At 38.7% G+C, this 17852-nt stretch overlaps 1 protein-coding gene across 9 annotated transcripts in view; it reads right to left on the bottom strand.

Moving 5' to 3' along the window:
- Nucleotides 1-682: 682 nt before the first annotated feature.
- PHF21A (PHD finger protein 21A) overlaps nt 683-17852 on the bottom strand; it is a 125365-nt gene continuing 108195 nt past the window's right edge. For 7 of the 9 annotated variants that reach the window (XM_063398491.1, XM_063398489.1, XM_063398494.1 and 4 more), the window contains 9 exons: nt 17440-17538; nt 16321-16372; nt 15478-15557; nt 14972-15032; nt 12386-12549; nt 6197-6352; nt 4505-4580; nt 4073-4176; nt 683-2169 (listed from right to left, as the gene is read on the bottom strand). In XM_063398491.1, coding sequence (XP_063254561.1) covers nt 1915-2169; nt 4073-4176; nt 4505-4580; nt 6197-6352; nt 12386-12549; nt 14972-15032; nt 15478-15557; nt 16321-16372; nt 17440-17538 — 1047 coding nt within the window. In that variant the 3' untranslated portion in view covers nt 683-1914. Of the gene's footprint in view, nt 2170-4072; nt 4177-4504; nt 4581-6196; nt 6353-12385; nt 12550-12612; nt 12636-14971; nt 15033-15477; nt 15558-16320; nt 16373-17439; nt 17539-17852 lie in introns of all 9 variants that reach the window. The other 2 variants (XM_063398496.1, XM_063398497.1) reach the window with 1 other exon arrangement.

The raw sequence follows: 17852 nt of genomic DNA, 5'->3' as shown, positions 1-17852 counted from the left end.
GTGAAGGGAGTTTTCCTGGTACTTCCAGTGGAAATGGGCTTTTCCCAAATGTGTATATGCAGTAGTGAAACTCGACAGCTCTGGGACACAACCCAATGTGACCAGAATCAGCATCCTAAACTGAGCCAGACCCCACAATCAGGAAGCACAAGGCAAGCTCTGCTGTCCAGAGTGAAAAGATTATACATTAGAGATGAACTTCTTGAACAAGAGGAGATAATGGAGGGTGATTTCAGTCCAACTCACTGTCTGTCACTCTCAAGCTCAAATCAGTCTGTATCACAGAACTATTAAAGCCTTAAAAAAGCACACTGCAAACTGCTTTTCTCTGAGTTACAAACACATGGAAGAATGGGGGAGAGATGGTAACAGCAGAGACAAGCCTGGGAGATCCTCCAGGTGGGGTGAGATCCAGCACTGTAGGACTTGATTCTCTTTAGCAGTAGATGTACGGTAGAACCTATAGAAACTGTCCCATTAGATTTTAGAACACAAACACAGCAGAATGTCATCATAAATAAGCAAAGTCTGTGTTAAAAAATTCTAAGTACACAGCATTTTCTCCAGTTCTGACACCTTTTTAATAGAAATCACTTGTTTAGGAAACAAATAGCACTTTTGTATTTTTTTTACAATGTTTCTTACCTTGATCTTATTTTAAGTAACACTAGGAAGACCTCAATATCTTTTATTTTCCTTTTTAATTTAAAAAAGTTGGGTTTTTTCCCCCAGATACAAAGATTTTGCCCTTGCATAAAAAAACAGTGCCCAAAACGATGACACAAGGACTCACAAAGACTCACTGTATCTCACTGACACTATTACTTCTAATCTATACCATGCAAGGTCCCATCTACCTCTTTAATTAGACTGTCAGCCTGAAAAACAGCTTTTCTATTCCTTATTTAGTTCTTGTTACCAAAAGAAGAGAAAGGAAGTGAAAGAAAAGGACATTTCTCTGTTGAGTTCACACATCTGGGTTATGTGCTACTTTGTTCAGGATACCTTTGTTGTTTATAAATACAGAAAAGGGATGGAATCTCATTTTCAAGTAATTGATGCACATTTTCTCTTGGGACACCTCCATCCAGTGCTCCAAGCTGACTCTGGATTCTGGCCCTCTATTTTCCCCTTCCCAAAACAGACTTTCTGGATGAGTGTGAGGACCCACAGGCTCTCAGGCACATGGTGTGATTCTTGGGGTGTCCTGCGTAGGGCCAGGAGTTGGACTCAGTGATCCTGACGGGTCCCTTCAAACTCAGCATATTCTATGATTCTGTGTGCTGGTTACTCAGTGAAAAGTCCATCTCCTTTCCTTTTGTACATCTCCTGTCTAAACAATAGTAAATACTGCTTATTTGATAGACTTGTCCCTTCTGGGCACTGGGATTTGATAATTTATATTTCTGGTTTTTTGGTTTAATAGTACTGAGAGTTTAGAAACAGGAAAAGCCCATAGGCTCTTTGGACTTGTTTTTGTTTTCCCCTAGCTAAACAAACTGTTCTGCAAATAGGAACTTGAAACCTGCTCTCCTCCCTTATCCCTGCTCCTCACCCCAAACAAAAATAAAACAAACCTATAGTGGCTGTGGAGGCTGCTGCAGGCACACACTGGTGTAAAATATAGAGAGAGTAAATATATTATTTCACTTGGCATGGTGCTGGCAAAGAACCCCCAGCTGGCACTATTCATGTAACATGATCCAAACTTCGCATGTACACACAGAATAAGAAGGATCAATTGGCAAACTCCGGTGCCGCCTGGCACAAGCATCTTCACGCTCTCTCTGGAACCAAAGAACTAAAGAATTCTGCACTTTCCAGAAGAAATCCAGTTTTGCTTTTCTAGAGTTTCTTTATTTTGCTCTTTCTCCTCGCCGCCACCTCCCTTGGCTCCTTCTTAACTTCACTGTGTTATTTAGTCTCATCGCCCTTGTTACAGTTCACCATGCAGCTCTGGGAAGGGGAGGGGGCTAAGGTGGAGGTGGCAGCATTAGTATTGTTAGTGGAGTCCATGCCGTTGGAGATGGCTACTGAATTGACCTCAGAGTTTATGGGTTTTGAAAGGTCGATGCCTTGGATGAGGCGGATCAGCTGTTTTACCTTCTCCAAGGAGCTGTGCATCTCCTTCTGTTTTGCAAGGATGGTATTCTTCATTTCCATGCATTTCTACAGCAAAGCAGAAAATCAGTAATAAGTTCGAGCTTATGAATGGAAGAAGGCAAGAGAAGGAATATGATGTTCACAGATCTAAATGTAAGTACCCAGAAAAGACTGCAGCTGCAACTTCACTTTTCCAACCTAGAAGAAAAGAGTCTCTAGGCTGTGTTCAGAGGAGAATTCCTATTTGCAGGCTGAAGAAATAAATTGCCAAGACATAGCTGTCACCTGGTATGGCTCCCTTTCATTCCAAGGTGTTGCGCAAATGAACACAGACAGCTCCGTCCTTTTGTGTTTCTTTTGAAGAAAAACTTCCAAGTGTATGTTCTTACTATTTTTTCTAATAGTATAGCATCACTGGAATTTCTTTAACTCAGATCTGCAAGCTCAGGCATCCTATTGAAGCTGACTGCTATGTGCAAACCACTAATGGGATACAGCCTTTGCTTTCTCATACATTTTAGCAGGAACATCACTTCCTTCTCTCAATAAGTAAAAGGGCACTTGAAAAGAAAACCAAACTCCTCTTCACTTGAAAATCTTATTTTGTGGCCACTTCATTCTCTTAGAAGTGGTAGTAACATAGCTAGCTCATCAGCTAAGTGGCAGGGCAAGATAACTTTAAAAAAAACCCACAAATGATGTTTCAAGAGTGGAAAACTGCTTATATGTATGAGTATATTATGAGTATTTGAAACTCGCAAAAATGAGGCAACAGTAGCTATGCCTGTTACATTCAGGTTTTTACATGAAGATGGCAACCTTCCTACATTTAAAAAATCTTTTATCCATGCTGATCTCCAGACACTGTCGGTTTTAGCTTTACTGTTTTCACATGCAGCTCATGGCACCATAATAACTCTAAAACATCTAGATCTAATATGCCTGTTTTGGGCAGGTCCTTGTAAGTATGAACACTCTCCCTGCCCACTGCCAATCCCTCATGTTAACATCTTGCATCTGCCTGGTACATCACTGAGAAACAGTGTTCCTTGTCTAGTTCTGCTCAGGTTGCACTCAGCTACTGCTAACCAAAAGGTGACAGTCCCCAGGACTGCTAACCAGCTCCTCACAATCATTTTATTTGTACTGACAGCTCTGAGGGGTCTGTAAACATGGGACACTTTTGCTCTAATAGGCAAAGACAGGCAGCCAGGAAAGTGCATATGTATCTAAAAAATCTGTAACTATGAATCCAGCCTTAGAGATGTTGCCACACAGGAGATTTGCATTTTTTCATTGTGTGATATTGACTAGGGCTGCACCAAGGAGGGGTTCAAACTTTACACTGGCATCTCAAGAGACTAATCTGCACATTAAGGTGAGAAAAGTGACCAAATCATTATGTATGTTCCAATTACTGCAATAAACTAAGGTGGAAACTAAGGTTTTTGGTTTAAAGTATGACATTATCTGGTTAATACCATGCAGAGGCATGTGCAGTGTCCAGCTGCTGACTGCCAAAGCAACACATCAGGGTCCTGAGAGTCTGCCATGAGTAACTGGTTGCTCTTGCTTCAGAAAGGTCTGGAGAGTGCACCAAGGCTGTAACTCTCACTACACACAGAGGCCCAACCATTCTTGTTTAAGTGAGCCACTATAGAGTTGGACTCGATCTACTGCCCACAGACAAAAATGCTCTGGGTCATTTTTGTCACCTGCTGATATTCTAAGTCACGATATGTCTACCTACATATTCAGCATGGATCATGTATAAGAGACTCAATGTAAGTATATGTTGCCTTTATTTCATTCCTGCTCTCCAAAGTCCTAAAAAGCAAAGCACTCACTCAATTCTAAATAAATCCAGAGGATGACAAGTCTAGCATATGGAGTTGCTCTATAATAGTTTTCTCCCTGCACTGTGGCACCAGAACACAGGTGAAGGGTTATTTGGAGGGACAATACTCACTGTTATAGAATTGCTGAGCTGTTTGACCTTCTGCTCTAGTTGCTCTCTTTCCTGTTTTAAATCTGAACTCCATTTAAGTAGTTTCTGTTTTTCCTCTTCTTTTGCTGCAAAACAGAGTATTAAACAGAATATTTAAAATATTTGTCTTACAACAGTGGATAGAGGGTCTAAACTGCTTCCTGTAAAGAGGAGAATTGTGTTTAAACCAATGCTTAAGAACTTGTGCACCGAATCACTCCCAAAATGTTACCTACATAAACAAGCATGACAGGCTGAAGAAATATTTAGACTGCTATTTTTACTTCACTAATGATTAAGGTTATTTCCTTTTGTATGACAAAATTTCCTTTTGTAAAGGAAATTTCTATCCCACTCCCAAAATAACATCTTCCATTAATAAAAGTGAAAGAAAAGTGTTCATCATTTTCTTACCTGCTTTATATGCAATATATGAATGAACAATTGCTAAAGTTCCTGGCCATGGGATTGCTTCTTCCTTCTTTAGCATCTGAAAGAAAATTTTCATAGAGATTTAGCAAGTAAAAAGCCTACCTCAGAGAAAGCAAAAAGGAGAAATAGAAAGAGGGAAAGATGGAGGATTTTCTTTCATGGCTATCATTAGCCTCAGCCCTGTTAACATGAAGCTTCACAGACTTGATCTGAGATTTAACAGAGGGAATTATTCACAACTGTATTGTGGCTCCCACAAAGCAAGCCTATTTCTTACAAATGTCAGCATTTTCCTAAATTCACTCCACAGCCACAAATAAAGCCTACTAATAATACTGGACAACTTAAAGGAGGAATGAAAGGATAATATATCTGAACTCAAAACTTGCCAGGAGATATAAACATTACTTCATGGTTCAGATAAATTGCTGATCTTAGTTTTTTCTGGGAAAGTTGTTTTCGTGCTGCAGCCTAGTCTGCACACCATACACTCAAACATCACACTTCTGGCTAGTAAAACAGGAAACTGTCCTATTACCCCTTGTGATCAGAATCAGACACTTGTCAAACTCTCTTTTATAACTCTCATTTATGTCTTTCAGATCCTTCCTACATTTTGCTTCCTAACAAACTTTAAGAAGAAAGACATATATTTTTAGTATATGATCAGAGTGGTGTCTCAGAAGACAGAGGACTGGTCAGTTTACAGTGAAGTTACTCAAATCCTCCTCAATTTTGTTGGTAGCTATCACAGAAGCATGAAGAGGAGGGATAAGGTGAGAGCAGGCAAGAGCAGGAGTACCCAAGTCATAATACTCCCTCCACTCTGGCAACCACTGACCAAGTCACTTGAGTTTGACATTTTTACTCTTCTGAGCAGCACATCGTAGGTCAGGCTGTTTTCTTTTGCTACCCCCTGGCGCACCAGGGGCCATGTGGGTGACCCAGCAATGTGCTGCATTAGACAGGACACAGCTTCAGACTGCCTATTATCAGCAACCCTTTGCAACTTCTACAGTTCCAGGGAAGGGTAAGGAATACAACAGTTTATTTCTTCATCTTGTAATCTCAATGCAACTATAAACAAAATATTAAAATACAATCTGCTCACTTCAATTGTACATTTTCAGAGAGTGAACTGGAAGGAAACTGTTCACCTACACTCATTATACTGATGGTGGATGATATTATTAAAGAGATCATTGAAGATAATCTTTCTGATGTTTGATTTATATAACCAAACAGGGGCTTATATTCGCTCTATCTATCAAGGTAGGCTTGTGCAAATGTTTTATTTATTTGTCCAGAAGAATATACTAATAACTTTGGAAGAAGCAATGAGCTTAAGATGAACAGTAGAATTTCTACAGGTCGTAGATAGTTTAGATAGTTTTTCTCAAGTCTGAATATTTTGATCCAGAAAAAGAGTAAAAACATAAGGGTAACAAATAAAGACTCCAAATTCGGAAGCAAGACCTGACAGTTTTGTATTAGCACACATTCCAACAGAGGTAATATTTCAATGAAATTCACACAAGCCTTACAGCACATGCAATAGATTTGTTCAGTGTCAGACTGTCTTGGTCTAAGTAACCCAAACAATCTGCTTATTTTCTTTAACATCAAAAAATCTTCACATGCATCGTACATAAGTCCCTGTCTGTCAAACAATACCTGGTCTTGACACTTGGGACAGATCCACATGCCCTTGGGAATGGTTTTCAGAGGTGGGTCCAGACAATCCAGGTGATAAACACGTGAACATGTGTCACACATCAGCAACTGCCCGCTTTTTCTGCAAACACTGCAAAAATCCTCATGGATATCACCCTACAAAATTGAGGGGAAAGGTTTTGGGTGAGAGAAAGCAAGAGAGAGAAGACAAATATGAACTTTGACCATTGATATCTACATCTTAGTTGAATTCAAGGTTTACAGCACAAACTATTTCTAAGGGGATTCCAAAAGGTCAAACCCTTTCGAGACTGTGAAACAGGAAAACCATGCCAGATGCCAGAAACACTGACATCTGTCCTCCCAAACACTCTCTCTGTCCTCCCAAGGCAAAATAGTACAGAAAACACTTATTACTACAGCTTCTCTTAACAACTGCTACCCCATAGCCTTTCTTCTTTAAGATTCCCTCTTTACTCTGATCTTTTTATTTGCCTGAAGTGATGAGCTACCCACTTTCTTAACCCTCCTGATTTTTGGAGATAAGCCCAACTCTACTCCAGGAATGCTGATTAGGCTGTCTCTTGCCAGTAAGAGTATGTAAGAAACCCCAACTGAGTGACTTAAAGAAAACACTGTTAAATATGTAGGTCACCTTAAAAAAAGAAACTGTAAGGAAAAGGTGTTGTGCTTCTAAATGAAAAAGAATAGAATTAATCATGTTCTGACACAATTCTTTTTACTTCACTTGGGCTACCTCAAGTTGCACCAAAACAGCTGTGACTCAAGACTTTCTCATCCTCTATAGAGAGTGGATTGTTTCATCACTTACGTAGACTGAGAGCCAGGATGAAAGAGAGATTTTCTAACTTTTTTTTTTAAGTAAGAATTGAAAAAATGACTGTCTGTGTCTTTTAAAACAACTAGATTTAGTTACTGTTGCATTTCCTTTAGAGAGAGCTCTTTGCTACAGCCATTAGCATCCCAAAAAGGTAGGTGTGATTTTTATGTCTTTTTCTTCTCTCTCCTCCTGTTTTGATTTGATTTTCGGATATTTGAACAAAGAGGCATGGTAGAAAGGTGGCTCAGCGTTCATAGAGGAAGCAAGGGGCACCCCACCCTCTCCACTGACCACCAGGGTGTCCCAGCAACTCCACATGTTCAAGACCCCATCTGGCATCTGAAGTACACACTTGTCACTGACTTACAATGAAGTTTCACACACTCCAGATGTGCAAGACTGCAATTATAGGATAAGTGTGTGGAGCAGAACTGTGGGTACACACTCTCCTGTATGAAATATCTGCAAGGTTTCATTTGGGCACAGGTATTTCTACCAGTTTGGAGGGATAGCAGATTTGGCCGTGCACTCACACATTAAGGTGCAGGCAAGAAAAATTACAGTAATCACCACTATGGATGACACAATACACATGTAAAAAGAATGACACATGAGCAATCTGCTCAGGTTTCTGCTTCCCAGCTCTGTTGATGATGAGGCCCTTCTTCAAAGGGAAGGCTACTCTTAATTCCCAAGGTTAACACTGATTTCATGTTTTGTAAAGGATCAATTGTCAGTGAATTTTCAGTGCCATGTTTAGGACCCATAACTCCCAGGGATTGTGGAGAGCTGAGTTATGGTATTAATTCACCTTTAACACCAAGGAGTTCCTCAGTGTTAAATGAAGATATAAACGAGGGACATTTCATGCTTCTTGTGAAATGATGTGTTGTAACCAGGCTGGGAAAAACTTCTTTCCCTCTATCATGCATTCTCTGAGTACAAGGAAAAGGCAGCAGGCAAGAGGTATCATATCAGCTGAAATAAAATCCTCTTCAAGAGAAGAAGAAGTTTAAGAGGGGAATTTTCTTGTTTTAGAAAAATAATTGTATTCTAGACAATTATGCATCTTAAGACACTTTAGTTGCCACAGACTACACAATGGCTCTTGGTAACACAGTGCAAAATTACTGGTGTGCTGAAAACCAAACCTCATGTCTCATACCGTACAGAAAAAGCCCTGTAAAAGAGACATACGCAGTTTCTTCTTGAGGGGGAGACATTTAGAAATTTAGATCCAGAATATCCCAAATTCAACTGAGTGCTGCAAAACCTGCAGTGATACAGGTGACTAGTGTGCAGTGCAGCTGAATGCATGGAGATGCCAACACATGCACAGAATTCACAGTCCTATTTTTGGTAATGCAAAATTCAGGGCAATTCCTCAGAGTTAACAACTGCCCTTACCAAAATCCCAGCCAGTGTCTGATTCCAAAGATATGCCCCAGGTCTTATGGGCAGTTAATAAATATATGCATAAAGGGGGGGCTGGAATTGGTGTTGTGACATGCACCCACTAAGCTCAGCTTCTGAAGCAGCTTTGTGTAGGCTACAGCCAGATAACTCAGGCTAGAGCAGAGCTCACTGAGGCTGCTCAGACATGCTACAGCTTGAAGTGACCAAAGAATAATTTCAGAACAGATACCATAAAAGGTGATTTAACATCACTTTCTGCTCTACTTCCTCTTCACAAGGGACCAGGATAAATAAATTCAAGGTTTCTGGACAGCTAACAGTTTTCTTTATTCTGATAAAGTGTCTAGAGCAGCAGGGCCTAGCTGTAGGCAACAGAACTGAACAATACAGTAACAAAAGCAGCCTGTGTGCTTGAGTTTGTAATATCTATACTTATATGTACATTTCACTGGAATAATGAAGGAAAACTAAATATTCTGCAACAGGAATTGTTCATGATCATACAAATAAAGATGATTGTAGTGTATGATGTAAGTGAATTAAATTATCAGAAGCAATACTAATTCTGGCATATTCTAACTTATATGGATTTGACCTTGAGTATTCTACAATGCTCCTCTCAACTGAAACACTCCTTTGATAGAAGTGTTTACTAATAAAAAGGCATTTTGTGACCAAAGACTTGAATCATCACTAAACCAGAGATTTTTGCACAATTCTTACTGCTTAGTAATTGACTTTCAAAGGCAATTGCTGTCTTCCAGGTGAATATGGCACTGGTGCATGAAGGAGAAGCACACATAACCAAATGACTCATAAGTCGCTCACAACCATTCAGCAAGACAACAGCCAAATAAGAAAAAGGGGGGAAAGGGAGAGAAAAAAGGATGATGTTTTGCTCAGTCCTGCCTACTGCATCATTTCCTTCCTTTTCCCAGGTTCTAGACCTACTTTCTATCCCTCTATCCTTATCACCAATCCCATCTTAAGTTTCTGCTTCATCCTCATTCAAAATTTCTCTTTGCCATTCAGAGAATAACATTTCAGGAGAAATTCAAGAAGGCTGTTCTGGTCCACTGTGCCTGATGCCAAGTGCTTGGCCTGATTTGCAATTTTCACAGGCTGGCTGAACACATAGATTACTCAAGTGCTAAATCAAATTTCCATTCTAAAGCCTATAGGAATTAGACCCTTAATGCAAAAATATTTTAAAGATAGGCAAAGCTGCAGTTTTCTTCTTTATCTGTCTGACGAACTGCTCAATTATTTTAACTGAGACTTCTGAAATAGCCTTTTCCTTAGACATACACTTGTGTTTTCATTTTTAAGTGCTCACAGTTCCAAATCAGAGCCTCTAACTGCAGGAAACATTTTCTGTCCTATCTAGAGACCTTTCTATTCACATCATCTGCTAACAGTGTAGACCCTCTTCAACATGACATGGTCTGGCCTCATTGCCAAAATAAGTGATCCTGATTTCTCTATATGCTCATTTCACCCTGCATGAAGCTGGCACAAGAATATTTCTGTCTATAAAATTAACTGGATTAGGGCATGATCCTGATTAAGACTAACAATTTTTAGCTATGTCAGTTCCCTTATGCAGATCACTATGTGGCCTCAGATATATCTGTGCTGAAACAACACAGGAGGCATTCAGGGAATGAGAAAAGACTGCTGGTGACTGGCAGGATAAGTGTCCTCAATGTCAGTCCCCGACATAAACTGTGGCATGAGCATTTCAGTGGATACTATATGCTCCATCGATTTGAGTTGCAAGGTCCTTAAATGTCAAAGAACTCAACTTCCTCTTTGTCTTCACCACCAGCATGACTTGTACTATTGCTGTTTAAATACAGAGTACTTTTCCAACACTATGTTGCACTTTTCCAGCCAAGGATGCTAAAGATTTTTTCAAGTATTGCTAAGTTCTCAAAACTCACACAGAAAAAGTACACAGCATGACATGATAAAAGTACACATGATATATTCCAAACATATATAAATGTTTGGAAACCAAATCACAAAAAGGGATATGACTGCACAAGCTTGTACAGCAATCCTCTTAGAACATATTAAGAGAAGAACACCTTCCATCTTAGGATGGCAATTGGAAAAAATTCCCTTCTTTATAATTAGCAAGTAAGAATTATATGAATTAGAACAGATATTTGCCTCCTTTCTAATATTTTGCTGTCTCTGAAGATTCACATTTTGCTTCATAGTTTATTCTTAATTAAAAAAATTTGAGAACTCTGAAGCATATTTTCTACTTTCACATGTATTTTATTTTAAATGGATTTCAATACCAATTGATAGTGACTATGTACTGAATGTGACTTTGGTATAAAATTCTTTACAAAAATCAAGCTCCTTAAAAATGTTAGCTCTCTTGCACACGTATAAACTAAATGGCTTCTCTGGAAATGTTAAAGGGGATTTACATATGATTTTAAAGGGGAAAGTGTGTTCTTGCTCTGTATTATGGTATATTCAGGTAAGAGAGAATGTTTGTTACCTGCTAAGTAATCTTCCATTGTCTCCTTTAAATCACTTCAGTTTTCATTAATTAATGTTTATTAAGCAATCCAGAACTCAAGCCTAAATACAATCTTGATTCAGAAAATTAAGGGTATTCAGAACTAGATTTGAATGCTACAGAAATTTATTCTTGATTTAGCTTGCTGCCATCAGGCACTGCAGAAAACGAGGCAACGACTCATCAGACTCTTTTGAGATCTCTTACACAGTAGGAAAAGACTCAGCAGTATTCACACACATCAGAGATGGAAAAGACCCCCACCACACTATCCAGTCCTTCTCTAGGGGCCAGTGTAAAATATGTGCTCTTCAGCATATTTGCAAGTCATCTGTACTGCTTATTTTTCAAAGTCCACAGAGATGGAGCTGTCCCATCATATCCATGAGGGGCTGTTCCACAGTATCCATTTCTTTGGCTGTCAGGAAAGGGTTTTTGCAGTCATGTGCTACGCTGCTTTCAAAAATTACTGTATAAAAGAGAACCTTGTAATTCCACATGCGTATTCCCTGGGTATCAGAATTGCATCTATTTATTTCAGTGCTTCAGACACACTTGTACTCCTCCCATTCCTGCTAGCTCTGCAGATCACATACAGTTCAGAGCAAGGAACTGGCTTCTATTCCCTGTTCTATGTGGTCAGTAGAGTTGGTCTCTCAGTCCATGTTCTTACAATGGTGCAACTAGAACAACCCAGCTTTTCCTTAAAGGCCATTTCAGATGGTTGGGCCTCAACTATATGTGACCGTCTTTTCTAAAAGAAGAACTGCAGGAAATTGTAGCACCACTACAAAGAAAAAAGCAAGCAGCTTTTTGATTCTTAAGCTGTGCCCTGTGAATACCAGTCTTTAAAAAGCAAGCTCTTAAATGAAAGTACACTCCATCTCCTGAGGACAGTTTTACCCCCACTGAAAAGTCACAACACACTTTCTGCCGAATCAGTGCCGCAAACGCTGCTCTGCATGACGAAGCAGTTTCCATCCTTCTCTCATTATAGAAACACAACTTTTTGTTGTTATGGCCTGTAACTAACACTTTTCATTCTCCTCTTCCCCACCCACCTCCCTATGCCCCCTGGCCCTTGTTTATGGATGACACATTCAATTCAGTCAGACAAGATCTAAGACACTACACAAAGGAAATGAGCTCATCTAGCATGCCTGATGCCTCCAATGTTTCAATCCACTGAAGGAGTTATAAATAAATCTCTACAGGATAACAACATAGGTGCAGGAGGAAAAAAGGAAGGCTGTAAAAAAATGCTGGACTGTTTCACTGTACTGAATCAGGACAAGTGATGAGTGAGATTAAAGAAACAAAACCCGCAATATTTTTCCTTGTGTCTGTTTTGCGTAATTTTCTAAAAGTGACCCCCTCCCCAAGATTTACTTACGTCTGTGGAGCTGGGGCTAGGCAGGGATACGGGCTGAACAGCTGCGGGAAAAGTAAATGTGGTCTCTGTCTTTTCATTTTCAGGGGAGTCAGGATAACTGGACAGAGGGGACGTGGGGGCCAAGGCCCCGAACCCCAGCACCGTGTTGTATTTAGGTGGACGACCTACATATTAACAACAGGGAACACAAACGAAAAAAAAAAGAAAGGAAAAATGATCTTACATACCTTTGGCCAGTGGTCCTCATTGGCTAGCGTGAAAAAGGAAATGATGTAGCACAGAGAGGAAGTTAATATAAAAGTTACAAGTGGAAGGACAGAAGCAAAGATTTAAACATTTTTTAGAAACCTTTAAGTAGAATTTTGCAGGGAAAAGAACATTTAAAAGACGTATTTCAGAAGGAAATAGAAATAAGCTCTGTAGAGGGTCAAAGAATCATTCCCACAAAAGCAGCATGGGGACAGTTGCTACTCCTAAAAATGAGGCTATTCAGTTTTTAGGAGAAAAATGTTGGCATTAAAGCTCCACAGAAGCTACAATAACTATTATTAAATCCTTTCTGCTGTTATCCCACACCTCCCTATCTTTTTAAGAGCCAGCATAAATCTACACAAAGGTTAAGTCCTTTATCAGAGGCCAACACTCACCACTCCCCTACTTTTCTTCCCCATTTTTAAACCTGTTAATTCACAGATCAGCACTTTCTACCCTACTGGTACATTTTTAAAATTAGACTACCTAAGAACAGGTCTTGTTTTCTGACCCATAACTATTATCAGTTTTAACCTATCACCAGTCTACTGTAAACCACTCTAAATTCTGTGTTCTTTCTTAGACTTTCTCAGCCAAGTATGTTTGATTATGCACAATTCCTAGATACTCCTTTAGACTAGCAGATAAGCAAAATGTCTTCATAACAATTCTTTGCAATTATGAATGCAAAGCAAGACAGCAAAAACCCCAGTATGCAACCATCAATTCTGCCTTCCTTCTCCAGGGTAATTTATGGATATGTAAACATAAAGGAGTTAGGATCTAGGAATAATTCCCCAGATCTTATGTTTACAGATTGTCAGTCTATACCTATTAACATGCTAGACCTTGAATTTAAGGTCTGGATATGTTCCAGAACTAAGTATGTCCTTGGAAATGGATTTCTGCTAGTGATGTCCATGGGTGAAATTTCTGACATGCTCAGCACCACCTATAATTAAACTAAAGCTCTCAAGGGCAAATGCTTACAAAAGCTTTTCACTCAATATATTGCTGTATTAAATTACAAAACAAATGTATACTTCCAAGTCTTGTCGATTGAAAACATGTGCTACTAATTTGGTGCTGATACAATGTAAAGGCTCACAACAGGGTGTGAGGAAAAAACCAGAAAGTATAACAGTCAGTTGCAAAAACAGGCTAAGGAGTATCAAGCACAAATGCATGCAATCATTTTCATTGATACAGTAATTGTTCACTATAAGGTCTAAAATAAAATTAAGAAATCATTACTAGAAGAAGGAAAATTTACTTATCCACAGAGTAAATGCAAAAACTCTCTAAAATCTACATAATATAATTTTTAAAAATACATTTAATTTATTAGGGGATAGCATTAGAGACACATCTTTTATTTAACAACAGCATAGCTGCAGAAGTGTCAGCTTTGCCACATTCTGCTGGACTGAAAACACAGACCAAGAAGAGACTCTATCAAATTAATATTTCATTTTGCAGCCAAAGCCCCCAAAAGATAATGGCACTGGTCAGTGCTAGGTGAGAGACTGGTTTGATTTTTTTTCAATCTGATTGATTACTTGTTTTAGACAGAAAACTTAGGAATAGAGAAGGTGTTATGAGTCTTTAAGGACTACAGAAAATCATCAAAAAATCAGATGAAGATTGTCAGGTAGGTGTGGTCAGTGCCATGTACAAATAATGGCATTACATTCTCTCCCATGCTGTTCTGTTTCATAATCTAAGTCTTAAAATTTTACCTGTTCTACAGAAGGATTTCTTCTGAATAATACTGCATGCCTATATGAAAGATCATCTGTCATTTAGGACAAGTGGCACTCTGGTTGCAGTTAAAGTGCTTAATACAAGCACGATAGCTTTTCTCACTCAAGGTAAGTTCTTTTGAAGGACCCATCCCTATTCCCAGTGGGGAACAAGGCTTTTGTCACACTAAGTTTCCTCTCCTATTCAGGGCACAGATGCTTTTTCCATAACCACTTTCTTCTTGATAGTAACAATACAATCTAGTCATTTAGAAGGGGTTCTTAACAGCAGCTTCATACTACTAAATGATGCTCAAACATCTCACATTTCTAGTGAATATCTTGCAAATTTGGTGGGGTTTTCTTTGGGTTTTTTTTTTGAGAATGAAACTGAAATGAAACACTGAGCTGCCTAACAGATCTTGCTATGCTAATCCCTAGAAGTCATGGTCTTTGTCTACCATGGAAATTTACTGGACAAATGAAGTACTGTAGAGTCCTTCTTGTTTTTCTCTTCAAATGGACATGGGGACTACAAATGCAATGTGGAGGAAGAGGCGTAGGCAGGAAGACAGGTCTGGGTATACCTCACCTCTTTTACGTGTCCCGGGATGCATTGTGCTGTTCAGGTACGTCACTGTACTCTTCTTGCGCTGCAGGGAAGAATGGAACCATTTCTATTGGGGAACATTTCTGGCAATAACTACATGCAGTAGCTGAGGAACAGCACAGTAAGTATTAAGTGAGATTACTGGCTTTTGTGTTTTCTAAAGCACACCTTCAGAAAGGCTTGCTTTTTTACACTGCCTCTGACATCTGAACTGCTTCAGGCTGATACGCAAGCAGACCAACACACATTGCCATTGACACCAGCTTTATAAAGCAGAAGGCAGAAAAAGATGTAACTACTAGAAGAACACTCCAATGTATTTACTATTTAAAAATCCAAGGGTCATGTCATTGCAATGGCCTTTTGAACTATAAATGATAGCTTGCCTTTCTAGTTAGAACTGAGAAAGCTTAGATGGTAGCAAGATGTTAGAAAGACAGTCAAGATCAGAATGAAACTACCAGCTTCCCCCAGAAAAAAATTAATACCTCAGGCTCAAAAACGGCTCCACTGTACACTGGGTTTGCTGTTGTTCTTCTTTTCCTCTCTTGTCGCTTACTTTGGATTTCTTGTAAAACAAAGCATTCAGGTTAGAAAACAATGGATCTCAGAAATTATATAAAATCCTCAGAATTTAGTTTGCATGTGAGAAGACCTGTAAAGATTTCTACAGAACACCAGTCATGCCTGGTATAGGCAACTGTGTTATATTTTTAACTTCTGAAGGTTTGAAAAGTAACAGGTGACAAATACAGTGGTCAAGTAACTAATGAAATCATTGCCTTCTTCTCACCAAGTAATCCACAACTAAGACACTTTAAACTCATGGTCAGTATAAATGAGATCTTTAAAAAAAGCCTCTGGTAACCTAGCTGATACTTAAAAACACAGTACAGAAATATGCAGGTGATGGAAATGATAGGCTGTCTTTCAACGTATAGGATTATAAATTTTAATTATAAATCAAATTATAATCCATTAACTCATTCATTACAAACGACAGTCCCATGAAATAAATGAAAAATCTAGACATAGGTTACAGTAACATTATCCATGGTGTATCTTTGCAGATAAAGGGGTTGTCCAGAAGGCATTGGTATTGCCACAGATTTCTTTTCTATCATCACAGCATACACTTCCCAACCTCTGCTCTCCACTGCATAAATAAATGCTGTGTTTCAATGTCATAAGAAGAAGAAAAACATAAGCACAACAAACTAACAAAGTTAGATCAAGAGTACAGACACCCCAAAGGTGAAATATTTTGGAATCCTAATTCCAATTCAGAATGACCATGAAACCATGAAATCAACCTAAGACATTTTTCCTACCTTCCAGGTGGTCATGAGTAACTAGTCCCAGAGACACCATGAAGGCAAGTTTCTGTTAGGTGGGAGAAAAAAGATTATGAAAAGTACAACTGTTAGGATGAGTCACTTAAGCCCTTTAAAGGCAGCGTAAAAGAAACTAAGCACCAAAAAAATTTTAGTGATACTTTGCTTCTATAAATCACTTTTCATTCATGTATGTCAAACTTCTTGAAAAAGGATAGATAAGAATCCCATTTTCTAGATGGGAACCTAGACTGAACTACTGGGATACGCCCATTGCTCATGATCCCAGAGTTGGCAGAGCTGTGAACAAGACAGCAGTTTCTCTACTTCCATTCCAGCACTCAAATGACTATTAGAAAATACCAACACAGCTCAATTGCCAGAAAAATATTGTTAGTTTAAGATCATTCTCCATCTATTGTGAACTACAAGGAGCCAACTCTAGCTTAGATTTGCTATGGTTTCTTAGAGGATTCTAATTTTAATGCAGGAAATGCAGAGACATGTAGAAATCAGAATTCTGTTGTCTAACTGATCACACAATAGTCAATTTGAATCCATCTATGGAAACAAATGTAGCAGAGCATTTAGCTGCATCAGTTAGCACATCAGTTCCAAAGTTCTTCATGGCAGAAAGGCTTTAAGAAATAGTCATTCCGTCCTCTCTTTCACCCCAAACTAAACTGGACTAAAACACAAGCAGAATGTGAATATACGTGACTCTTTCCTCCCTGCTCACCAGAACAGAAATATTTTATTAAGTAAAACAAAGACATTTCTTCAGCTTTGAGAATAACTCCAGAGTGTAAAACCTCAAAGGAATGGAAATCAACTCCATAATCAAAAAGACTATTTGAAGGAAGTATCATGGAGAAATGACAATCTTCTAACTTTCAAAAGACTTAGAAGCCAAATGAATTCCAGAACTGAAAAATGCAATGCACTGTATCTATTTAGATTTTTTATTCTGTAGCCTTATCAACTACTGCTGTCCAACAGAAATGTATGGAATGCTAAAGTTAAGAAGTCTTGAGGGAACAGAGAGAAAAAATATTTTCTGAAAAACAGTGTCCTTTTTTTTTTTCTTAAAAGAAAGCTCTGGGTATGTTCTGATACCTGTGGATTTTCTTCTCGTTTTGGCTTCGGTGCAGCAGGTGGAGTAACTGTACGATTTTCTGTTTGCTTCTCTTCTGTTTCCACATGTGGTTTAATAGTCTGAAAGAAAACAGTGTTTTTCTTATTCAGTGATAAGAATAACTTTTTTTACTTTGCCTATTAAAGCAAAACAAATACTTTCGCAGATACAGGACAAAAAAATGTTTAAAGTTGGTAGTGTACTAACAAAGACTTAATTGAGGAATCTGATGTGAGAGGAATGTTAAATAAGGCATTTTCATTTAACAAAGAATGAAACAGCCTTGTCACCAATCCATTACCCCACACAACCACACAAGATATAACAGTGATTTTAAGAGTTAACTTTGTTACAGAAATCACCATAACCTATGAGAATAATAGACACTTCAAGA

Source organism: Prinia subflava, chromosome 5 (genome assembly GCF_021018805.1).
Source record: "Prinia subflava isolate CZ2003 ecotype Zambia chromosome 5, Cam_Psub_1.2, whole genome shotgun sequence".
Taxonomy (NCBI): domain Eukaryota; kingdom Metazoa; phylum Chordata; class Aves; order Passeriformes; family Cisticolidae; genus Prinia; species Prinia subflava.
Note: the sequence above shows the minus strand (reverse complement) of the source record. Positions and strands in the feature narration are given on the sequence as shown.